This window comes from Marmota monax, unplaced genomic scaffold, assembly GCF_021218885.2.
Source record: "Marmota monax isolate L192 unplaced genomic scaffold, Marmota_monax_Labrador192_F-V1.1 WCK01_AAM20220418_F8-fsc00061, whole genome shotgun sequence".
Taxonomy (NCBI): domain Eukaryota; kingdom Metazoa; phylum Chordata; class Mammalia; order Rodentia; family Sciuridae; genus Marmota; species Marmota monax.
Window position 1 is genome coordinate 6,077,187 of NW_026695230.1, and position 25,934 is coordinate 6,103,120.

The following is a 25,934-nucleotide window of genomic DNA, read 5'->3' on the forward strand; positions in this document are numbered from 1 at the left end:
AAACACAAATGCATGGAATTATGCATCTGTTATCTTTGTGTATCTGGCTGATTTCACTCAGCGTTAACTCAATATTATCCATAAACATTTCTGCTGCAGAATGACATTGACGTATCATGATTCTGTTGTTCTATTGTCAGTGGATGGGTCAATTGTTTCCAGTTTTCGTTGTTGTGAATAGTGCTGCTAAGGACATTGGTATACATATTCCTGGTGCACACATGTCTGCTGGATTTATAACTGGAGTAGCTTCTGAAGGCCACCACAACTAAGTACCACAAATTTGGTGACTTAAAACAACATAATGTTTTTCACAATCCTGGAGGCTGGAGGTCTGAGCCCAAGGTGTCAGCAGGGCTGTGCTCCTCCCGGGGCTCTGTGTAGAATCCTCTCTTGTCGATCCTTGCTTGGTGCTCCTTGGCTTGCCTGTACCAAACTCCTGAGTCTCCACCCTCACATCCAATTCTCTAGTATCTGTACGTTGTCATCTTACAAGGACACCAGTCAAAGAGGATTGAGGGCCCACCTTACTCTAGAGGGATCTCTTAATTATATCTGCAATGAACCTATTTCTGAATGAGGTCATCACATTCTGAGGTGCTGGGGCTTAGGACTTCAACATATCTTTTGGGGGGGGGGACACAATTTAATCCCTAACACTAAGAGGAATTGCTGAGTTGCCCTAGCAAGCAGATCTCGAGAAAAGACTTGGGAGCAGAGAGTTAATTTGTTCTGTGATGTCAGGAAGCACAACTGAGGGGGTGGGGGGCCTGGGACTAGGGGAGGCCAAAAGGTGCCTGTGGGCAACGTCTAGGGAGCATTCACTATTGGGGCCACACCCTAGGTGCCTCAGTTGCCCTGTTATTGTACCAGCTCTAAAGGAGCAGAGAAACCATGATGAGGAGGGGAGAAGAGAGCCAATAGTTTTCCTAATTCTTGGGTGCAGCTGGGGCTCCCTGTCACTGGAGATCCTCTGAAGAACCTTGAGGAGTGTGCCTTGTACTTGTCTCTCTAAAGGATGAGGAAGTCGGGCCCCGGTTGCTTCTGGAGCACTCAATCCCCAGCCCTTGTGGGCTGTTCTGCTCTTGGGTTTCTTGTGGGAGGCTGACATAGCATGTGACCAGCGTTTGCCTCCCCTTTTGATGGGTGTGGCACTGTCGGTCACGTAACCAAAGATATTAGCCCTGATCTTTAGGGTTGAGAAAATGCAAATGTGTCTTCATGCATGAGCGTGCCTTCCTATATCCCCAGAGGTTGAGCTACGCTCACCTGTTCCTTTGTGATATTACCCCTTGCCCTGTTTGGGATAGAATGTTCCATGGAAATGCCCTTTGTGTGTCCCCTTCTCTCACACTGCCCTTGGTTGTGGCCTACCCAGATGTCAGTCAACCTGCTGACAGCAGACATCATGAAGCTAGTCTCAGCCCCCTGAAACCTGACCCCTTGTCTCATTTGAATGGCTTCTCCTCAATAAAAGGGGTCAGCATGTGCTCCCTCTCTCTCTTTCTGCGGACCATTAAGGTCAGAGGAGCCGTCACAGCGACCCCCCAAAAAAAGTATTTCTGTCTCTCGTGTGGTTATTTTGCGCAGCCCAGTTCCCCCGGAGTGGCCCCAGAGTGTTTTAGTTGCATGCAACACGGCAGTTTCTACTGCTACACCTGGACCCAAGGCCGGAATTGATATCCATAATTTCCTTTCTCAGTGCTCCATTCTATATCATGCTCCTCCTCATCCAGCACGTCCATTGCTTGCCTCAGGGATGACCTGGATCTTCATGCCAGAAGTGGGCAGCAGATTTACCTTTCTCTCATTGGGCTGTTTCAGCCTGCTCATAGGTATCACCAAGCAGGGAAATAAATACCAAGAGGTACCCTGGAGAGTCATCCAAGTTCTTCCAGGTCCCCCCTATCCCTCTTTCCATTAGGTAGCAGCAGCCTTGGTGTCTCAGAATAACCAGGCGCATCACCCCTGACAGCATAACAACCCTTTTCTTATTCTGCTGGCTGTGGGGGTCAGCAGTCCCAAGAGATCAGGCAGCAGTTGTAGTTTTAAATTCAGTGATAGAAGAGTAGAGGGGTCGTCCTCTTGCCTGCTCTGCCTCACACATTCCAGGGACAAGCACTTCTAATTTTGCTGAGCCTTAAGTCGCAGGAGTGAGAAGCAGAAACCACCCAGTGGGTTGCTGGGTCTGTTTCTACTCCTGGGTTCCCAGATGCACGCACTCTAGCTTTGGGGCTCCTGGCAAAGAAGAATGGCTGATGGTTAAAAACTTATACTGTTTCTAGGAGGGTAAAGTGCTCCAACTCAGGTCTTTCCCAAATTGGTGGTTTTGTTGAGTCTTTAAAAGGACAATCCAATCTCCAGCTTTATCATAGGAACCAGTTGATCCTATTGTCCTGTGTCCTCTGTCACATCTCCTCCATAAAACAGGTCCTTTGGTCTGAGACATTATTCACAGTCCCATGTAGTAAAGCAAGTGGGTGTTGGATTTATCCGGGGGATGTCTATCTTGTTGTCTCAAATCTTGTACCAATACCACGCTGTCTTGATTAATGACCTTCGTAAGTCTTGGTATCTGGAGAAAGGCCTTTCTTCATGTTCTTCTTCATGCTATGCCTCACTTTCTGCTTTTCCCTATATATTTTGGAATCGTGTCAATTCCACTAAAAACAACAAAAACAACTAAATTGGGTTTTTGAGTGGGATTGTGTCAAATCTATGGTCTATCTTGGAGAAACCGACAACTTTACATCATGTTGTTAAATTTATAAACATCATTTTCCTTTGTTTTCATTATTTTCTTGCAGCTGTATTTTATAAATTTATAAATTTTATAAATTTCCTATATTGTATTTTTTTCCTAAGTATTTAACATTTTTGTTCTTAGCTGGTATTTTAAAAATTTTTAAAACTTTGACTACATATATTCAACTGATTTTTGTGTACTAATTTTGAAAACCTGTTAAGCTTATTATTTCTAATAATTTACCTGTGAATTCTATTGGATTATCTTTAGAGTGTTACTCATGAATAAAGACAGTCTACTTTCTTCCTTTTCAATCCTCCTAAATTATGTTTCTCCCCTGCATTGATTAGAATCTCTACCACTATGTTAAGTGGTAAGAAGAAGCTTTTTTTTGGCACTAAGGATTGAACCCAGGGGTGCTTTGCTACTGAGTTACATCCCCAGATCTTTTGATTTTTTTTAAATTTTGATGCAGGGTCTCACTAAATTGCTTAGGGCCTCATGAAGTTGCTGAGGCTGGCTTTGAACTTGTGATCCTCCTGCCTTAACTTACTGAGTCTCTGGAATCACAGGCATGTGCCACGGAGTCCAGTGAAGTGGCATCTTTTTCTATCTTCTAATCTAAAACAGAAACCACTCACCATTTAACTATTAAATATGATACTTCTTATAGTTTTGGATTTTTAAAAACTTTTTAAAAATATATTTTTCAATATCTTTATTTATTTATTTTTATATGGTGCCGAGGATCCAACCCAGTGCCTCACAGTGCAAGGTAAGTGCTCCACCACTGAGCCTTAGCCCCAACCCCTGTAGTTCTGGCTTTTAAATATACCTTGTAAATATTTAACATACATTGATTGCAGGATTGTGGAAAAAACTGAGGCAAAGTGCCCAGCCAACATGGCTGGATTCCTGATCCACAGAAATTATGAGAAAATGTTTCCAGTCTTAAGTTGGTAAATTTGGGGTCAGCACGTGCTCCCTCTCTCTCTTCCTGCGGACCGTTAAGGCCAGAGGAGCCATCACAGCACCCCCAAAGAAAAAAGTGAATTTCTGTCTCTCGTGTGGTTATTTTGCGCAGCCCAGTTCCCCCGGAGTGGCCCCAGAGTGTTTTAGTTGCATGCAACGCAGCATTTTCTACTGCTACACCTGGACCCAAGGCCGGAATTGATATCCATCTTTTCCTTTCTCAGTGCTCTTTGTTACAGGTGTTCTTTGTTACAGGAGCAATAGATGACATGTACAGAAGGGCTGGGTGATCCTCCTCTCAAAGTCCAACCTAGATGGATGGTAGTTCTGTAAGCAGAAATGTCATAGATTTTAGAATCAAATAAACTGAGAATTCCATTTCTACCATATAGCAAGTTATTTAACATTACTCAGGCTCAGTTTTCTCCACTGTAACGTGGAGATAAAAATATCCCCCTCACAGGTGTTGTGATTGCATGTGATAAAATGAAACTTACATTACAATGTCTGGCAAGTTCTCCTCCTTCCCTTCTATTTAAAGTCATCTGGCCCACCATACACTTGTATGATGGTCCCCTTTCCTAGGAAACAGCAGAATTTATTGTGTTGCAATGCTATCACATATTTGACATGGAAAATCTTGAAATTCAAGACTTCTCATTGCCAAACCAGGTACCATCTTCCAATCACTATTTTCTTTTTCTTTTTTTGGATAAACGTTAAGAACTGCCCATGCTAAACATCTGGATTCTTTATATCCCCACTGGCTGGGTCATCATCAAGCATAATGGGTTAGACATTTCATGTAGACAGCAGTTGAACCAGCTGTATAGGATGGATTTCACTGTGAGTTCACACGACTCTGCTTCCAACCAGGCCTTTAAAGTTTTTGTTGTTGCTCTTAAAAGTGAATGTTAAGGTATGATGTCATCTCCCACCAAATGTGTCTGCTGTGGATGACCACCGCAATGTGGAAGAGGCCCCCCAAGACAGCCTGTTGAGGCAGGACTTGACACCAGAAGGTGGGGCTGATTCCAGTCCTCTCACCTTTTACCTACAGGTTCCTTGTCAAGTCCCGAGTCTGTTTTTATCATTTGTAAAATGAGAGTAAGAAAACCTCCCCAAGGTCATTTTGCAAATTATTTTGGAGTATTTGGAAAACATTTGGCAATTAGTAGGTACTCAGTGCATTTAAAAAAATAAAAAATAAAAACCTCTCTCATGCTAAGGGGTCAAGTGGGGGCCAGATGGATACTGACATTGCTTGCTCCTGAGTATGGTCCTGGGAGCAGAGCACTGACACCCCCAGGAGTGTTAGAAGTTGAAAATCTGATACAGCATCTCATCCCAGGTAGAATGGCTATAATCCAAAGGACAAAAAATAGCAAATGCTGGCAAGGAGGTGAAGAAAGAGAATTCTTATTACTGTTGGTTGAAATGTAAATTTGTGCAGCTACTATGGAAAACAGTATGGAGGTTCCTTAACAATTAAAAATAGACTACCGTGTGATCCAGCAATTCCACTAATGTACATCCAAAGGAAATGAAATCAGTATTCCAAAGAGATACTTGTATGCCCATAATTACCACAGCACTATTCATAATAGCTAGGATATAGAGTCTCTTGACAATGAATGGATAAGGAACACGTGATGGAGTGCTCTTGGGCCATAAAGAAGGAGAGTCTGGCATTTGCAGCAAGACAGGTGGGACTGGAGGAAATTATGTTCAGAGAGTCAAGCCAGGCCCAGGAAAACAGATGCTGCATGTTTTCACTTATATGTAGAAGATAAAAAGTTGATCTCAGAGTTGAAGAGCACATACTAGTAATTACTAGGGGGCTGGGACGAGCAACAGGGAGGAGGGGTAGAGGAAGGTGAGATTAACAATTACCAACACATTTAGGTAGAGTAAGTTCTAGTGTTCTACAACACAGCAGAGTGACTAGCTTACAATTTAATGTGTGTTTTAAAAAGAACTGGAATAGTTTGAAGTTTCCCAGTGCAAAAAGAATGGTCAAGGTTTAAAGAGACAAATGCTCATCATCCTGATTTGATCATACACATTTGTATACATGTAGCAAAGTAGCATGCTGCATAAACATGCATAATTAAAAAATTTTTGAATGAAAAAAAATAAAGAAAAGAAATTGAGAATCTTGAGGGTGCCGTTGGACCTTCTGAATCAGCACCCATATTTCTACAAGATCCTCCTTATTCATAAGGACTGACAGGATTTGAACTCTGCATTTCTAACAAGTGCCAAGTGAGCTGTGATAACTTCATTGAAAAGAGATGGTATAATGATTACATCCTGGCAAAGATGGGCTTGCAAATCAATGTTTTGGATTTTCCCTGTGTTTGCTGCCTCCAGAGAAGATCGACTTGCTCTTGGCATGAAGTTGAACTCCAAGGAGATCTTGCTGTAACACAGATGAGCCAAACCACTAATCTGAATAAATAAGCATCAATTTTATTGAATCATGAATAATTTAAGACTGGTACAATCATCAGCTTTATTCTCTATGACGTGGGGCATGATCTCCAGCAGATCATTGGCAAATCCAAAAACCTCATGACAAATGAAAATTAAATAGGGAGGGGGGAAGGAGGAGGGAAGGGAGGGTGGAAACATACCGTACACAAAATACTCAATTCCTAGTTTTCTCTTTAAAAATGGCTAGAAAAAATTCATCAAAATGCAGCACTTTAATCAATTATTTACAATTTCTATGTTACAATGAAAAAATGTACATCTTATAGAACATATTTCATAAACTGCTCCACTGGAAACAATTAGGTCAAAACAGCAAACCTTCCGTTGAATATCCACAAAGTTGGATTATTATTTTTTCCTTTTGAAATAGATTTCACCACAATCAAATTTGAATACACAGAATTTTGAAGTTTAAGCATTAAACAATAAAATTTAAAATGTCCCCAAGATAAGACAAGAGTCTAGGCAAGTCTTGTTCCTTGTCCCACCCCACCCCATTCCCAACCTTAAATTAAAAGGTTTATTCCCATCTCATTTATGGCCTGTATAATTCTTGGCAGTTTGGGAAGAAAACTTTTGGCTTCCATTGGTAACTCAACATAAATTGTTGCATAGAATTTCATACATTTCAAAATTAGCCTAACTGTATAAAAAGGCAAAATGGAAGCATTTTAGACAGAGCCCTAAATGAGTACAAAGTCACTTTGTCAAAGGTGAGTGACACTGATGTAAAAATATGGCCAAAATAAGAACGGTGCATATTAGACAACCCTGCTTCCCACAATGTTAGGAAGGACACTGAGTTGTGAATCACACAAGGGTTTGCTACGTGGAATCACTGCTCACTCATCAGGCAGCACCAGGCACAGAGGTCTTGGTTTTGAGCCTGGACCCAGTGGGAGGGAAGTCTAGGACAGGGGGGAAAAAAGAAAAAGAGAGGGTGTCACTGAAGACAAAAATGTTTCAAACAGTATTGGCAGGTGTCTACTCACAGGGTGACTGGGAAAACTGCCCACGAGAAGGTCAAGTTAACCTCCTCCCAAATTCACAGTATGAGAGTGTAAGGTCATTGCTGGGAGATAAATCGTCTGAGAAGGGCCACCCTTCAGGTTTACAGGAAGGCTGAGGGTTTGGCCCCCTGGACACAGGCTAAACATAGGGATTCAAAATCTTACCCCAAACAAAAAACAACAAGACACACTAACACCCAGATGACTAACGAAGGCTGAGCAGAACAGAGTCTGAGTTTAACTGGGACTGAAGCACAGAGTTGAAAGGTTTTCTATTCACCAGTTAGTGGGGCACAGTCCTTTCAAAGAGGAAGAAGATGGTGTCATTCCAAGTGATGTGAGCAGTTTCGGGTCAAGAAACTAAAAAAAAACAAACCTTTGGAAAGAGAAATGCAAAAGATGGAATAAAAACCCTGATCATTAACAAGGATGCCCTCGCTGAGGCCTGATAAAGATTTTCTTCAATAAAACAAACAAACCAAAAAAACCTGAAAGACACACTACACTCAAAGAAAATCCCAGTGCGCCAAAGAGGTGGCAAGCTGGGTTTCTCAGGGCGTGTGCCAGCAACGCTGTGTGGACTGGTGGGAACTCCTGCCTTTTCCTGCAGGAGCAGAGCACCGTCCAGCCAGGTTGTCAGCTGGAGACTGACAATGAACCTAAAAAATGGATGATTTTTATTTTCTTTTTCCCATGGTCAAGCATCCACACAGATGAGTCTTTTAGATGAGAAAAGTCACAGCGAGTTGAGTTCTCCTAACGAACACATGACTTCATAGCCCTGTTTGCTTTGATGGGGAAATCAAAACCAAACAAAAACCCCAGGCAGGCACGACACGACACTCAGGTGAATGAACTCGGTTAGTACAAACCCAGTAAGGCATCACTTTGGGAAGGGCAGCACCGAGAGGTCAGGCACGGCTGGGGCTGGGCTCCTGGGAGGCAGTGGCTGCCCCGCCCTGGCTGAGCCGCACCAAGTTGGTTCTGAGGAAAGTGCAAGTCTTCTGTGAGGTGACCTCCCCACCCCAGCTGGGCTGGGGCTGGGTGCTCGAGGCGTTGAAGCACATCTTCAACCCTCAAAGACGAAAAGGGAAGGCAAGGTCCAAGGCTCGCCCCACACGAGGAGGACCGGTCCTCGTCCATCTTCAAGGACACGGTACCACCAGCTGCAGCAGGAGGAGGGGAGCGTGTGGAACTGTGAAGATGGACAACTAAAAACCCAAACCCAGCGGGACCAACCAAAACTCAACCCCCGTGGCTTGTCCTGTCACCAAAGGATTGATTCTGACCCAGAGGGAGGGAGAAAAATCTTCAAAAGGAATGAGTCGGAAAGGGAGAGATTCATCCTCATTTTAGAGGGGTTGCCTGTTCTCCAAAATAGAGCAATTCTCACATATACACAGTGTTTGCAGGAAACAAAACAAAACAGAACAAAAAACCAACAAACCTGATTCATTAGATATCGGAAAGGAAACAGACACATGCGGTTCTGCATTTACAGCCACACCTGCTGGTTCGCATTCTCGCTCCCTCACTCACTCTTGCAGACAATCGGGGGCTGATGGACCCAAAGTGGAGGGCTGAATTGGAACAGGCAAAATACCTCTCAGGGAAGGAGAGCACCATTTAAAAACAGAAAAGCACGCGTTTTCTCCTAAGGGTTCCCTATGCCAGAGCTCTGCAGTGTTTTGAGGGTGACCAAAGTAAGTGCCCCATTTAGCACCAGTTAGTTCTTCTGTGGCGGGCTGGATGGGAGGGCAGGTGGGTGCGGCTGCGGCACGGGTGGCGAGACCCACTCTGGAGGGCCTATGCTGAGAAGAAGCCGTGCTATCTATATTTCCAACTTTGTTCCAGTCTCTTCTGTCTCTGGGCAGCTCGTGGCAGGATGCTGTTTGGTTTCAGAGCTTCCAGTGGGTTCTTCTGAAAACTCTTCATTTCAACGGTGACAATCCTTTCCCGAGAAGCATCTTCAGTGTCTTAGGGAGGTCACAGCAACAAGGCAAAACAAGAATTAGAGTACGACAGAAGGTAGTGCAGTTCTCACCATGGAAGGAAGTGATCCCAGGCGGCTGGCCTGGGATGCTTGCACCCAGGTCGAGGCTGAGGGTCGAAGGGTCTCAGTATTTCTGCAGCTCACAGCTGCGGCTGGGGGCGCTGGCTCAGGAAGTTATCTTCAGGATGACATGAAGGATGCAGGAGGATGGGATGAGGAGGAGAGCAGGCTCCAGGCTGGACGCCTGTCACAGAGTGGACTCCAAGGACGAGTCCAGGATGTCATCGTGATGGCTGTTGCTGTTGGAGTCACTGTCGTAGCTCTGTGGACTGGAGTAGTTGGCTGCCTCCTGCAGCCTCATCAACATGTTCATCTGGGGAGACAGCAGAGAGGTGTGAATAGCTGTTGGCCTAGTCAGCTGCCCACCCGGCCTCTTGGAAGCTCAGGCCATCTCCTCCAGACTCACCCTGACTGCAGTTCACAACAGAAGCAGTGGACAAGAGCATGGAGTCTGGGCCAGGCTTCCACGTTCAACTCCCAGCTTCTGCCCTGACTAGCTACATGACCTTGGGTAAGTTACTTAACCTTTTGGTGCCTATTTCTTTATTGGTCAGATGTGTGTAATAACAGCACCTGATCTATAATGTTATGGTACCCATTGAGTATGTAGAGTATGCAGAGCAATGAAAACAAAATACAAGGTCCTCTATAAGATCACGTTTATATATTTTTATTTGGGAGAGGCATGCCTTACCAGGCATAGCACATAGCCAGGGCCAAGATGACATTCCAGTACCCTTGCTTTTGAAATGCACAGTAGCATCACTGACATCTAAAATGCATGCCCCATCCCACTCCCTCTGACGGGACCGAAAGCCTATTCTGAACTCTGGATAAAGTTAGCCTGGAACCAGCTGTGCTCCAGCCACCCCTCTGCAGGGCACAGGGGCGAGGCCAGCTATGAGCAGAGCCTCAGATAGTGGAGGCATGGAGCATGCTGCAGGAACCTTGAGGCAATAACATAAAGTGCCTGAGCCACCCCTCCCTCATCCATCTGCTGTGGCAGGTACAGCAGCACCTACCTCAGAGGGCCAAAGCAAGGAATGACACATGTATGAACCCCTTAGGAATGGGCTGGCCAGGCATGCAGCAAGTGATCACGGATTTGATCTGTTGCATCTTTACCCAAACGAAGGGGAGGAGCTTATATATCCTCCCTGCTTTATCTCATAAATTCTCCCTGCTCTACATTCTATTGACCCCTGGGGAATGGAGAGGGGGAATCAGAAACTTTTATTTTACTTATAACTATAATTTATGTGCTCTATACTTCATAGAGCGAGTAAGTTAGGAGACAGGGCATCTCTGGGTTAAGGCCAGGTGTGCTGGGTGAAAGCCAGTTCCCTCTCAGGATGCTGTGCAGCTTCCCTGGGGAGCCAGGCCACTGGCACCATCAGTTGGTGTCTGTCTGCAGAGCTATAACCAGAGGAGAGGTGGAGCTGTCACAACAGCCAGCCAGTGGCACTGGGATTCGCTACTCATTTGTCAAACATTCCTGGTGTTACCATGGTGTTTGGTTCTGGAATAAAAGTAAGTTAGTTCATGCTTACGGAGTTCTCAGTCTCATGAGGGAGAGCACGAGGAAGCAGGAAAGCTATCATCACAGAGACCCACAGCCTGGGCAGTAAGAATGGGACTGGGGAGAAATACCAGGTATATTATACTTTGGTAAGTGGTGGTGGCTGGACTGACACAGCTCCCAAGGTCCCGGGGTTGGAGACAGGATTCTGCATGACTGTTCTGAGAAACCCAGGTCTTACCTAGGAGCCTCCTGAGGTCAGTCGGTGATACAAATGTCCCCAGCTAAGAAAAACTGGGGGTGGGCTAGCCATTATTTCCTCTAGATAGCCTAAATTGTGTGAGTGCTTGTGTGTGTGTGTGGGGGGGAGGGTGGTATATACATATATGAGGGATTGCACCTCGCACATTCGAGGCAAGAGCTCTACCACTGAGCTATATGCCCCTCCCCAACCCTTTAACTTTTGAGACAGGCTCTCACTAAGTTGCTAAGGCTAGCCTCATACTTGCAATCTTCCTGCCTCAGCCTCCTGAGTTGCTGGGATTACAGGTATGTGCCACTGCCTCTGACCCTAAATCCTATTTTTTGGTTAAGATGCCAGGCGTTTAACACCTCAAAAATACCACTATGACCTTGGCCTTCGGCAGTGGTTACGTTACAAATGGCTGTTCAAGTATGCTTGTTTCCTTCAGGAAGCCATTGTTTAACTAGGTTATACATAGAAACAACAAACACCGACTCCTTTAAATACAGTTCCTGTTTAAATCAATGGGATCACCCCTACATTGTAGACATGGATGGCAGACAACACAAATAACTATCATTATTATCATATATATATATGTTTTTTCAGGACTGGGATCTTTGTGCATGCTAGGCAACCACTCTACCACCAAGGTATGGCCCCAACCCTATTATTACTATTTTTATTTTATCTGGCAAGTCAAATGTGCAGTAAGGACAGCACAGTGAATCAGTTGTCTTTTAATCCTGTTGTAACTCATGATTTTCTTTCATTAGGTAATGCAAGTAATAATCTCTGCTGTGTTTTTCTTTTTGCCATTGCTGCCAGAAAAGCTTGGAGCTAAATTTTAGACATAACAATAGTCATTTAACTGTGGGAGGTTTTGATATGTTTGCTTCCTCCTTGATATAAAGGGCTTTTGGTTGGCTAGGTCTAATTTAGCAGTGAAACCATGCATGAGCCCTACATTGGTAGAGAATACAGAATTGTTTAGAGGTGTTACCATCACTGGTCTAGGTACTTCTGAAAGACTTCAGCAATGACAAGAGTAAATACAATGCTCAAAGATCATCTCATCAGCCAGGGGACCCATGTTCAGGCCCCTGTGCCCTCTGTGAATCCTTCCTGTCCTCAAACCTCCCCTGCCTAGGCTCCTCATTGTTTGGCTTAGTTTCTGGGTCCTTAGCATGCTCTTCCTCTGCTCAGTTTTTAGTGGGAGACATCAGAGGAATAAGATAATACGTGATAATGGTGGCATCTCAAATCAGAGTGAGAACAGTACAGTAGTGACAATAGGTATAGGGTCATTTAGTGGGGGGGAAAAGGAAATCAAACTCTTAACATTTTACTTTATGCTAAAAAAGTTTCAGGAGGGTTAAAGGCTTTAATGAAAACCTAAAACCATAGAACAAAATGTTGGCAAAACTGTCCCTAATCTTGGGGTAGGCCCAGCCCTCTACAGCAAGGCCAGGCCTAGTTGCCTTCACATTTCCAGGGTGCCTTGAATTACGCCCACCATAAGCTAAATGCTCTGAATTCTGAGCTGCAGGGAGCTGAAACGCACCAGTGGGTCTCCTTCAGCATCACTGGGGGGCACCTGCTTGCTTGTGGACCCTTCGCGAGGCATGGAGTAGCCGTCAAAGCCGACATCCTCAGGTCGTAGCTGCAGCAGGGGAGGCCATTCATGTTGCTGTGGGCTGGCTGCCCATGGGTAGGTGTCCATCACCCACTTGGCAGGATCCTCCCAGGGGGCACGCCTTCCATAGAGCTGGAAATAGGCAAAGAAGGATCAGTCTGGACAGGGGCTGAGACCTCATTGGCAATCCCAATTCCACAGCTTTCTGAAAAAAACTCCCACACCCAGCATTATCCCACTCCCAGAATTCCAAACTAGGGAAGCTATCTAAGATGTGAGTAGCTTGAGGTAGCAGGACCTAGTGGTCAAGAGCACAGGCATTGGAATCAGTCTGACTAGTGCTTATTCTCAGCTCTGCTGCTGACTCACTGGGCAACCCTCACCTCTAGGCCTTGTTGGTCCAACTTGGAAAACTGGCACTAGGGAGAAAAACAGCCTGATTTGCAGTATTTGCCTGTTTCCATGGTATAAATACTCCCACCAGGGGGCCAATTTCAAACTAGCAACATGTCACTGAATGTGCAGTTGGAAAGAGGTACTCAGCCAGCCAGGTGCTGAGAGCAGAACAGAGTTGGGCTGTGAACTCAAAAACCCACAACTGAGTCATAGGCTGCTTTGCTGGAAGGTGCTGGGCCACCCAGCCCCACCCCATTTACCAGCTGGGGAAATTGGGGCCTAAAGAGCAGAGCCGATCATAGAAGGTCATAGAGAGGTGATGGAACTGAACCTGGGACTCAGTTCCCTTGTCTGGGTCATTCCCTTTCCACCTCAACTGACTGATTCTGCTTTGAACTCCTGTGCATCAGCAAGAGCCATGTGCCTAGACAGACCTGAAGTGAGACTGAGCTGTGCAGCAGATGTCAGCACATCAGCCTGAGCAGGGCTCATGGTTCCCTCTAGCAAGGCCCACTCCCACCATCACTTGAGCCACCCTAGACTTCTGTCCAAGATGCCACAACTCTGTCCCATCTTGGACAGGCTCACCTCTGTGTTAGTGTTGCCTCTTTCTGTACTCAGAGTACCTAGAGCCTCCTATGACCTCACTGCTGTCTAGACATAATGTCTGTGCTGTAGGCACCTCCCGTCTAGTGCTCTGTCTGTTGCTATGTCTTCCTCAACCTGGAGCAAGGCTGAGTCTCAAGCTTGGGAATTTAGTCTTTAGGCAATTCATAGTCTGAGTAGGAGGGGATTATGGGAAGGGGTATGTGTGCATACACATACGTGACAGGAGAAAAGAGAAAACAGAAGCAGTTAGGGATATTTACAGCCCAAGGTGGCTGTTCCAGATTAGAAACATCCTGCAGTTTCTAGAAATTTCTCCATCCAAGAACTCCCTAATGGAACTGTTCCAAGCTACACTTCACATGTGTGAGGCTAAACTGGCCTCTCTTTTCTGATAGCTACTGCTCTGTCTTCTCCCTTGGCCACAGGAGGAGATGCTCAAAGCTGCAGAATCTCAAAGGATACAGCTCAGGAAGTCCTAGAGGTCATCTGGCCCAGCAATTTTCATATATTTGCTCTTTATTCCTGACCCCCCCCCCCACTGAGTGGTTTGAGGAACTCCTGGGCCTCAAAGAAACCAGACTGAAAAGTCTTCTAACTCAACTTGCAATTGACAGATGGGGAAGCTGAGGCCCCCAAACAGGCAACGGCCCAGGGTCTCACAGCAGGCGTGGCAATTGACAAACAGCCCCATGCTTGCCCCTCCACGGGTCCCTCTGGCACCTGTCCTGCCCTGGGCACTGAGTCTCTTGAGTTGCTCTATAAACTGTAGAGTACTTTGGCAAGTATCTCCAGTGACTGATCCAAAGGGGAACAGGACTGGGGCTGAGTCATAAGACAAATGCACATTAGGTGCAGCTAATATCATCTGTAAGGAAAGAAAATATTTTTATAAGCCTCCCTACTTACTGCTGGACGTGTTCAAGTCCAGGTGATGAATGGCTGAATGAGTACTGTGGCAAGCAAAGGAACTATCATAAAGCTCCTCACTCCACTGCAGAGCCCTAAGGGCAGTGGCAGAGACAGTTGGACAGACAGAGAGACAGAACAATCACCTTCCCCAAGGCAAGGAAGGAGCCTGGTATCCCCACTGGGTGAGAAAGAATGGGAACAGGGAGCTAAGACAGTGTCAAGTAAAACCCGGGCTCCTCTGGCCCTGTAGGATGCATAGGGCTCCTAGAAGCACATGGGGGCACTGGTGTCCACTAGGGGGCAATACCACATTATCTCCTGGCATGGATGTGCCTGTTAGTGGGGCTGTCTGTAAGGGGATGGTGAGGTCCAGTTACAGCAGGGACAGTTTCCCCCTGACCCCACTGCCACTAATCCTGCCACCATGTGCAGCTCTCTTTCCTGGCTCACAGTGTGTGGCAACCCCATCAGAACCTATTCTATGGACTCCACCTCTCAGTTTATAAGCTTAGCCACTTCCTGGCCATGAGGCTGGGTTACATGAAGAGCAAATGACTCATGCCCAGCACACATGGGCTCAGAGGACACCAAGAAGAGGGGAACTTACAATTATTATTTTTTGGTGGGTACCAGGGATACTTGACCACTGAGTACCAGGCACTTGACCACTGAGCCATACCCCCAGGCCTATTTTATATTTTATTTAGAGACAGGGTCTCATTGAGTTGCTCAGTGCCTTGCTTTTGCTGAGGTTGGCTTTGAACTCATGATTCTCTTGCCTTAGCCTCTCAAGCCACTTGGATTACAGGCATGCTCCACTGTGCCCTGCTACAATTATTTTTTAAGATAATGGAATCCTTTCGTCAAATAAAATTGCATACAGAACTCTGCTATATAAAACATAACACTTTGCTCATGAGCTATCTGAAGCTTCCTGGTAGAGATACAGGATGCCCAGGACAGCCTGAAAAAGCGTGGAAATATCCAGAATATTCAGTGTAGGAAGCCAACCGTGAAATGTGCATGGACTAGAATGGCATGGAAACCACTGAGTGTGAAGATCTGGTATCTGGGAACTTCCAGTAGCACCCCTGCTGATTTTGGGACACCCTAATACATGTGAACTCTCACCCAGCTCTGCCAAAAGGTCCCTCACAGTACCCGAGGTGGTCATGACCTGTTAAAAACGGAGCAGCCTACCTGCCCCCACCTCTATCCTGTTTTTGCAAAGAACTTTCTATCAAATCCTTTTGATCTGTTCTGACATAAATAAAAGGGCGGGCGCTCCTTTCTTCATTAGAAGCTGCATCCCTCTGGTCAACTTGGCCTGTTGCTGCCCTAGCTCTGAAACCACACATCTGGTGTCCTGTGGTTATTTTCTAGTACTATTTTCTTAGCTTTTATTCCTCAGTCAGCCCCTCCCTCCTAATGGGAACCCTTTCCCTGGCCCATGCAGGATGTGTACAAGAATTCAGACAGTCCTTGCTCCAGTGCTTACTCTATCACACCCCACTGAGTGAGTTTGGTGAGATTTGGGAACTTCTGCAAGCCTTGGTTTGTCTATAAGCAGGCTCTCATGAATATCAGCAAGCTTTCCTTCAAAACCAGAGGCACAAAGAACACAGCAATTTCCCTTGTGAATTAGCAGTTTCTATAAGGTACCCTGGATTCAGCATGACAAAGAGGCCCCTGGTTTAGGACATGGGCGGGGGGCTTGCTTTTGAGGCAGCTGGTAGACTGCTAACTCTGGTTGCCTCCCTTCACTGCTCCTTATACTCTTGGAGGACTGGCCTTCATGTGACCTCACTGCCCAAGAAAATGATGACTTTTCCAGCCTTACAAGGAACTATTTTTTTTTATTACAATTCTTATTACACATATATACCACAATTTTTCATATCTGTTTGTATATAAAGTAGGTTGACACCCAATTCGTGTCTTCATTCATGTACTTTGGATAATGATGTCCATCAAATTCCACCATCTTTGCTAATCTCCTGCTCCCTTCCTTTCCCTCCCATCCCTTCTGCCCTATCTAGAATTCATCTATTCCTCCCATGTTCCCCCTCCCTACCCCACTATGAGTCAGCCTCCTTATATCAGAGAAAACATTCAGCATTTGTTTTTTTGGAATTGGCTGACTTCACTTAGCATTATCTTCTCCAGTGCCATCCATTTACCTGCAAATGCCATGATTTTATTCTCTTTAATTGCTCAGTAAAATTCCATTGTGTATATACCACATTTTTTTAATCCATTCATCCACTGAAGGGCATCTAGGTTGGCTCCACAGTTTAGCTACTGAGAATTGTGCTGCTATAAACACTGATGTGGCTGTTGGACAGGTAGTTCTGCAGCTATCTCTAAGTCCCTTCTACCTGTGGCCTCACTTCCTTTTGGTAGGAAAGAGACCCAGTGCTCCTCTAGAATATACCCCACTAGCAACCTTGCCTAGAATAGAAGGGGAGTCCTGAGCCCACCTCCACAGCCGTGCCCCAAAAGCCTTCTTTTAAGTTTAGGCCCAAAGAAGGGCCTTGACATCACCAACTGCCGGTAACTAATAAGGGGCCTGCTGTTGCGCAGCTCAAGGCTGGAGTGGAGATGGGCTCCCCTGCAGTTCATGCCTCCTTGGGCAAGGGAAGCCTTTACTCCACAGAATTTGCTGAGCTCTTCAGAGGATTCTGCTGTCACTTCTCTCCTCAGAAGATACATTGGATGTAAAGAAGCAACAAGCAGGAGAACTTAGAGGGGAGGTGGAAACGGAAGCCGAGGTTGCCCCTCCCCTGCTGCAATTTGGGTTTTGCAAGGAATCACATATACTGCGGTCCCTGGAAGCCACTGCTCAGGAACAGAGGAGAGAGGTTTCTAAAACAGACTGCAGAAACCCAGTCAGCAGGAAGCATTTCCATGGACTGATAGGAGTCATGGGGTGGCTGTTTGGGTTTGTGGAACTAACAAACCCATCTGATAAGAGACTCAATTATGGCCAATCTACCCAAGATGGCAAATCTACCTAGGGAGATTCCACTGCAAAGATCTGAGATTGTCATGCTTCCTTTTATGAAAGCAATATTTGACAGAGCACTTAGCCAGTGAATTGGGGCTGGCCAAAGCCTGCCCACTTTCTTGCTTCTCTCTGCCTTCACAGGGTACTTATATCTCAGCACGGTGGCTTGACTGTGCAGCACACGTGTTCCAGTTCAATCAAATACCAGTCACAAGCAGCACAAGAGCTTCCTCTCCAAGTTCTTTTTGTCCCGAGTACCTCTGAGCTTTCGCTGCTGCTACACGGTATTTCATATAAAGCAGTCGAATACCCCCCCCAAGTTTACCCAAATGTACACAAAGGACAAACACTGGCGGGAACTACTAACTTATACTGTCACACACATGCATAGGGGGACACACTGCTCCCCGGGCCTCCACAGCCTGCAGCACTGTCTTGTATCTTCTATCTCCCCTGCCAGGTGCCTAGGAAACAAAGATGCCCTGGGGCAGAGCTGGCTGTTGGATGAGTCAGCTGTGCGGATGCCTGCTAAATACTCACTTTGGGTGCTGGGAGCCCGGGAATTGTTCAGGCTGCCTCTAGGCTCAGCAAACAAACCACCCCAAGCTGCAATGAAATAGTATGCTCCCACTTAAGCCCTGCACTGAGAGAGCAGTAAAGAGTTTGTGCTTTCTAACTGCTACTGGGCAGGAGGGACTTGTAGCCTTATCCTGATGCCAGATAGTAAGTACCTTGGGGCCCAAGAGCTAGGCGGCCTGGAATTTAGCTCAGAAGGCATAGACTCAAATTCCAGATCCTTCAACCAGAGACAAAAAAAAAAAAAATCTCAATACTAATCCAGGGCTTGCAGATATGAGAATACTTGGCAAACTGTGAAGTGCTGCATACATGTACAATTCCTCTCCTTGTGCACTAACCATGCTGAACACTTTATGGCCATGATTCCATTTAATCTTTGCATAAACTCTTTGTGACAAAAATACTATTATCATTCTCTCCTATGGATGAGGGCACAAAGGCACAGAGAGGGTAAATGACTTGCCTGGGGTCACACAGCCAGTAAGTGGCTGGACCAGGACTTACAACCAATCATTTCTACCTTGTGCTAGACTTATGGCTACACAGGTGAGGGCTGGTCACCTCATGTCAGTCAGATTCTTAAAGGAAAAGATAAGACCAACTCATCGGGTTGCCAGGATAGTCCTCCTCAACTCTGAGGGGGAGAAAGTGGTGTGCTTCTCACCTGGAGTCCTTCTCTCACGGCTTCCAGGAGATAGGGGATAATGGAGTAGTTCCACAGGTCGGTGAACCACACCCGTGAGCCGTCCACATCGATGGGGCATGACAGGAAGAGCCGGGGGCCTGGGGACCACATTGAAAATATATCAGAGCAAGCACCCCTCAGAGCAGATGTGGGGTTTTTTGAGCCTTGGCTGGGCTGATGGCAGAAGTACCAGCTGTTGGCTGACTCCCTCCTGCACCCGTCAAAGACGAGGAGAGGAGGGGCTTTATGGAGAAGATGTTCTCTGGTATTATTAATATTGATTTTAAAGAATGCAAGAACACTGCATGTCCAAGAGACAGAAATGGTTGAAAAAACAATGGAACACCTGCATTTGATTATTTTTCAGCTTTCAAAAATAATTTTTAAGATGGAGGAGCAACACAGAAGGCCCATGGCAATAGTGTGTGTGTGGGGGGGACAGCCTACATGCACACTGTGATTGCACCCCCAGTGAACATGGACAAGGCCAGAAGAAATAGCCTCACATTGAGATGATGATGTCGGGGTGGCAGATGATTGGTGGTCTTCTCTCCTCTGTTCTAAATCCCTAAGCTGCAGAAATGCTGTTAAGACTTAAAAGTAAAGCAAAGCCAATCCCAAAGAGTAGTCTCAGCCTGGGAAGACTTGGGGTGGGGGCTCTTTACTGAGCTGGCCGTTTCTCCACCAGCCTGGGTAGGACACAGTTCTCCTCTGCTGATCACTGGGGTCTGGGGTCTATCTCCGTCTGCAATTGCCCCTCTGCTCACTTCCTTATCCTGAAGGACAGTGTTGCCCAACATCCTGTGGAGTGCTGCCCGGGCCAGGAACCAGAGGACCCCCAGGGCCCGGAGCAGTGCCTGCCAGCCAGCTTGCACCCTGTGCCCAGCCTCCCACCTACCGATGGTGACGTCTGAGGAGCTGTGAGCCTCCAGGAAGCGGTTGAGGTGATGCCAGACCTTAGGAATCCAGTCAATGATTTTCACCAGCTCCACATTCCGTACCCGCTCACTGATCTCCGTTTCCATGAGCTTCCTCCTCAGGAACCGGCCAAGGAAACCCTTCACGGGCTCCGTATGGTTGGCACAAAGCACCCACCTAGGGGAAATCAGGATCAACAGTGATGAGAGTGAGTACAACGATGGCCAATCCCAAGATCAAAAGCTTATTAGGAATGGGAAGTGTATAGACGGATACTAACATAAGACCATGGAACACTTCTCCACAGTGTACATGTGAATTCACCATAAATGGCAACCCTACAAAATAAGTATTATCGCCATGCCTATTTTATAGATAGCAAAGCTGAGTTATATAACTTGTCCAGGATCCAATAGCTAGTTAATAGAAGATCTAAGATCCGAACCAAGGCAGTCTGAGCTCTAGCCACTGCGAGAGACTGCCCCTTGTGCTCGGTGCCAGGCTCTGCATAAAGTTATGGAGCACTAACAATGTCTCTGACATGGCCCCTGGCCTTCAGCAGTTTGCAGTCTGGGATGGGAGGAGGTGGACAAGCAAATGAAGAGCTGAGACATGATGAAGCCCAAGGAATCAGGGAAGGGCTGGGACGGAAGGGATGATGGGGCAGCAACACGAGGAAAGGCAGGAGCGGGTGTCAAGGTGGGAGGTGGGGAGCATGAGGCAGCCTTTGCAGAGGCCTGGGAAAGGCCTGGGATGTTCTGAATTGCTGCCAGAGGCTCAGTATAGCCTGGGTTTAGGCTTGACCTGCCCTATTAAGGAGATCTCATTCTGAAGGCCACGGGGAGCCACTGAAAGACTTTAAGTCCAGGCCTGTGGTCAGATGAGCATTCTGGAAGGCTCACCCCGGCTGCCATGGTGCAGAAGGTGGCCTGCAGGGGGCCAGGCAGCAGGCATGCTGGTTAGCATTGTGCTGGGAGAGGCAGCAGTGCTGGGGCTTAGGGTGGGTGGGAGGATGGGCTCAAGGGACAGTCAAGAGAAAGCACAGACAGGATGACAAAATGAGGGCAGCCTGTTCTTGGTGACCTGGAGTAGCTGACATTTTTCTGATAGTTACAGTCCAGACCACTTTTAATAGGTCTCTCTCAAAGATGAACCGGGGGTCCCAGTCCAGGAGACAAATTTTTACCCTCATCTAAGGGCCCAGGGGGGTGAGGCCGAGTCAGAGGAGGTACAGGCAGCGGGAAGGGTGCTGAGCGATGCTGAGGTAAGCAGCCACACAACCCCACATACAGAGTCAAACAGTCCCCATACCCTGGCTGGGAGAGAGTCCGAGGAGTGCTGGGGCAAACAGGGAGGGGGAGACGAGCGACCAGGAATTCACGCAGGACCGTGAAGGACCACAGACCCAGCTATGTGGGGTCATTCGTAACTTTGATTGTCATTGCCAATGCTCACTTGGGACAAAGGGAGGCATCTCTGGTAACCCACAGGAGTGGCCAAGGGCCAACAGCCCCTGCACAGCTGCTTCCTGGACACTACTCCAGCAGGTTGAGGGTCAGAGAAACTTAAACCAGGTTGAAGCTTCAGCTCTGCCACTGACCAGCTACATGATTTCATGTGAGTCATTAAATTCTCTGAGCCTCAGTTTGCCCATTTGTGAACTAAGAATGACAAACGTAAATACTTGAGGCCAAAGTAAGAATTAAATGAATTAAGTTGGGGAAACTACTTAACAAGATGCTCGGCATAACAGACACCCAAAAAGGGCTCCTGCCTCACGTGGGCTTGCTTTCCTTCCTTGTGATTTCATCGTCCAACTGGACAAGGGAAGTAATGACTTACCTGAAGTTATGGTGCAGCTGCAGGTTGGGAGTAGAAGAGGTAGCCTGGTTCATTGTGCCAATGATGTAAGGGCTGTGGGGAAACAGAAAGAGAAAGCTTGTGAGCTAGGCCAGCTGGAGAATGAGGGGCTCATGGGGGCCTGTGGCATCTGTACATCCAGGACATGGATGGGCTAGCTACCTCCCCTCCCTGCCCAATGTGCACACATCGCCTCACTGCCATGTTGGCCTGGGCCACCTGCAGACAGCAGCACACTCGCTCAGGGATGCTGGGGTCCAGAACAGGCCTTTACCATTTGTGGTACTTGCAGTTGAGCAGCCCATTGAAGATCTCGCCCAGAGAGCTGACGTGATGCAGGTTATCCAGGATGATGACGAGGGGCATGTCCACAGCATTGTTCTCACTGTTGCATTGATCGGCAAGGTTGGACAGGTACTGCCGCAATTCCTATAGAGATCCGGAACGCAGAGGAAAGCAAGCTGGTGAATGGCTGTGCATGCTCAGGGCCTCATTTACCCAGGCCAGTGCAGGCGGAAGCCCCTCTCCCACCCTGGTGAACACATTCTGAGCAGCTGTCTGCTACTGGGCATCAGGGGATGCCGGGTGGCCAGGGGGTGAGCAAAGTACACACAGAAGAGCTGTACACACAGAAGCCTTGGGTCCATCAGTGCTGCAGAGGCCCAGCCACACACGGGAGGATACTGATCAGTGCTATGGCTGACCCAATGAGCAGCACAAGGGAGGACAATCTACAAGCATGGGGGATCCTGGAAGGCCCTGTAGAGGGCTCAGGCTTTGAACTAAACCCTGAAGAAGGGGTGGGGCATTGGCACAGCTGGGATTGGAACTGCAGCCCAGTGAGCCTAGGGTAGGGCATGCCTCAGGAAAGGAACAGAGAGTGTGTTGGTGTGATGGGGAAAGGCTGGCAGGGGAAGATGGTGAGGTAAGGATGCCCTAGAGAACCCAGAATGGCTGCCTGATAACATTATCATCACAATAGCTGGTATCCCTTGAGGCAGACATGAGATCCAGTAGCCCAATAACCCCATTAGGCAGGTACTGTGATGAGACAGGTCAGTCAGGTAGCTCGCCCGAGATTTCACCAGGGTAAGGTGTGGGGTGGGCTCAGACTCAGGTGCCTAACCCAGTGTCTCCGCCACAATAGCCTGTCCTAGATGCTGGCCTAGCTCAGCAGGGTGACTTTCTTCTACCTCCTACAAGCACATACCCAGACCTGGTCTCCCTTTCAAGTTAAATGGGGTTTGCTGGCAGTAGAAAAAGCTCAACATTTTACTAGTTCTTGCAGCCCCACTTCTTCTCATGTTTTTGACCTCAGGCATCTGTCAAGAACAGGGCTCCTGGCTTCTGAGATTCAGAGCCCTCAGCCCTGCAGCATGCTGTGTACGAAGAGGGCCCCGCCCAGGGGAGGGGAAGTGAGAGCTGAAACCCAGCCTGGGCTTGCTCCCCAGCTACCTGCTGGACGGCCTTCCTTCTCTAATTCACACAGAAGGCTTCACTTTCTTTTGTCCTGTCCTTATACTGAAATCACTTGGGGAACTTAAGAATGGGAAGGCCCAGATTTCCTGGGCCCGCACAACCTGGTCACTTAGGAAAGCATGAGGTCTAGGGCTCTGTGTCTTTAAGCATACCAAGTGGTCATAAGGCAGGGGAGCCATTTCTGATTCATCTTTGATTCTCTGGCCCTTTTGCAACAGGGCAGCCAGAGTGAGCAATCCATCACTGCATGAACTAAAGGACAGGTCTGAGAAAGCCCTTCACAGCCCTTCCCTGGGATTAGGTCGGACTCCTTCCACACAGGTTCCCATTGCTCTTTATGGAGTGGGAAGGAGTGTATTTGCTGCCCACAGGGCTCAAGAACCTGGCACTTCAACTTGAGCTCAAGTTCCACTATTTAGTACCATCTGAGTGGTCTCAGGCACAAGATGAATCTGCCTTAAGCTTCTGTTCCCTCCTCTGTAACATGGGGACAGTGACAACCACTCCCTTGAAGGTATTACTGTGAGGAGGAAGAGTCTGGTTCATGGGGCGAGCAGTCCATAAATGTGCGCAGTTATTTATTATCGTTACTGGTGTTACTGTAGTTTTCCCACAAAAGGTTTTATTTTGGAAAAACAATATCACATAGTAGGCTCATGATAAATTCTTGGTGAACCAACCTGGTATGTATCTGGGGCAATCTTGAGAACTGCTAGCACTGAGGATCAGAAGTGAATGGGATCGACTCAACCCATACAGGGAGCCTCTGCCTGGCAGGACCCGAGTCAGAGGCTTCCCTTCTGCCAGCCCCATTCGGCCCACCTCATTCTGCCCTCTTTCCTCCTCAGGAAGCTGGTGGTATCATCAGTTCTGAAAGGACCTCAAATGCAGCAGGTTCAAAATGACCTCCTCACCTTGCTGGACTTATGGTCCACATTAAAGGTGGCGATGACCCCGTCGGTCAATTCCCGTCCCTCTCGAAGCACCACATACTCCGACAGCCGGTTGGCCAGGTAGGTTTTCCCGGTGCCACTGGGGCCAGAGAGAATGATCCGCCGGTGCTCTGTGAGCAGGGAGACGTAGCGCTGCAGGATGGGCTTGGGGATCAGGGACTCAAACACCAAGGAATCCAGGCTGTTTTCTGCGAGCCCTGCATTTGAGAGAAGAGAAGCCTGTAGGAAGGGTAATGTTCTGTGCTTTCGGAGACCTGATGTGATCCCTTTCCTTGGCAGCCCACTCACCTGAGACTGCTGCTCACCCAGATGTACTAGGAGCTCACAGGACACTGCTGCTGCCCTGGGAAGTCACCTCCCTGTTCAATAGCACCTTGTGCTTCTGGCTCCCATCTTGGCTGACTTTCCCACCTTCAGACTTGACCTTAATATCTGGGCCCTCAGTCATCTGTCCTCTGCGGTGCTGAGACTCCAGGCTCTGCTGGCCTATCTGCCCAAGTTACACCCGAGTCTCCTCCACCTGTGTCTGCCATATCCTTAGAGTTGCCTCTCCCTGCTGCCCTCTCCTGCCTGTCACCACTGCCACCCACAGATGGATTTATCATGAAGGCCTCAGCATTTTTATCATGAAAACAAGGAACAATGCAAGGTGGGGCCAATGGATTTTGGAATGTGAGTACCAGCCTACCTGGGCAGAAACCTGCATCTGAACACCCTGATCCCCAATGACAAGCTGGAACTGATCTTTCCCCTTGGCTTTCTGGGACAACTTTATTAACCGGGAAAGTTGGCTTTAATATTTCATGATATCATCCCCAAGAAAAGATCCACCTGAAGTTAGCCAGTCAGAGTCTAATGTGATTCTGTTTAAAAATTCCCCAAGGAAACCAGCATATGTAAGTGAAAAAGTAAACTGAAGGGAATTTATTTTGTTTTATAATGGCATCATCCTTGCACATAATTACTCACTAAGCAGACACCCCTAATGCGTTTATATGCTCGTTTCTAATCCTCCCCCAACCAGGAGTAACCTCCTGAAGCAACGGCTGCTCCAGAATGACCAAGATGAAGGTCCCCAAATGCCTATCTGCTAGGGACAGGCCTAAGATCCTCCTCCTACTGAGCTCAAGACAGCTTACACTGGCTCAAACCTCGATGTGTGTGGGTAGAGCCTTTAGTCCAAATTTAATAATAGTGACAATTAAAAAAAACCAATAATAACAGGAAAATATCACTCAAACACTTTCTGCATATATGTTGCTGTTTTGTTCTTCTGCAGTAAAACACCCAGGCAGTGACTATCTTGCAGACACACTCACTTCAGAATATGCCAAGTCACACCCCCTTCCCCTCGTACCACTCCAAGTGAGAATGCCTGGCAGCACGGGTAAAAGACAAGATGCTGAGGACAGAAAGGCTCTTCTGAGAGGGTTCTTGTCATGGACAGTTATTGTGTTGATGTGCCTGGCATCTCTTCTTGTTTCTCTGTACAAGAATTCTTTCTCACAGTCCAGGCATGATGGCACATACCTGCAATCCTAGCAACTCAGGAGGCCAAGGTTCTCCAGGTTCAGCAACATGGGTAAAACCCCATCTCAAAATATAGAATAAAAAGGACCAGGGATGCTGGATTCAAGTCCTAGTGCCACAATTTTTTTTAAAAAAAATCTTTCTCATAGGGAGCTCAACTCATTCCAGGTGGTTCAAGTGGAGTTCATTCATCCCTCTGTCCCCCCAAAAGGGTAGGCTTGTAACTGGGGTGGACCAAAGCTTCACCCTTATCATAATGATTGACTCAGTGTTGGATATTTAACTTATGGAGAGCCAGAGTTTAGCCCTAGACATTTTCTGTTATACTTCCAA

General features: G+C 47.2%; 1 protein-coding gene across 7 annotated transcripts in view; it reads right to left on the reverse strand.

The window, feature by feature from the left end:
• Positions 1 to 6,170: 6,170 nt before the first annotated feature.
• Nav2 (neuron navigator 2) overlaps positions 6,171 to 25,934 on the reverse strand; it is a 379,713-nt gene continuing 359,949 nt past the window's right edge. For all 7 annotated transcript variants that reach the window (XM_058576946.1, XM_058576948.1, XM_058576945.1 and 4 more), the window contains 7 exons: positions 24,033 to 24,268; positions 21,914 to 22,068; positions 21,622 to 21,693; positions 19,760 to 19,956; positions 18,841 to 18,959; positions 12,605 to 12,808; positions 6,171 to 9,590 (listed from right to left, as the gene is read on the reverse strand). In XM_058576946.1, coding sequence (XP_058432929.1) covers positions 9,465 to 9,590; positions 12,605 to 12,808; positions 18,841 to 18,959; positions 19,760 to 19,956; positions 21,622 to 21,693; positions 21,914 to 22,068; positions 24,033 to 24,268 — 1,109 coding nt within the window. In that variant the 3' untranslated portion in view covers positions 6,171 to 9,464. The remainder of the gene's footprint in view (positions 9,591 to 12,604; positions 12,809 to 18,840; positions 18,960 to 19,759; positions 19,957 to 21,621; positions 21,694 to 21,913; positions 22,069 to 24,032; positions 24,269 to 25,934) is intronic.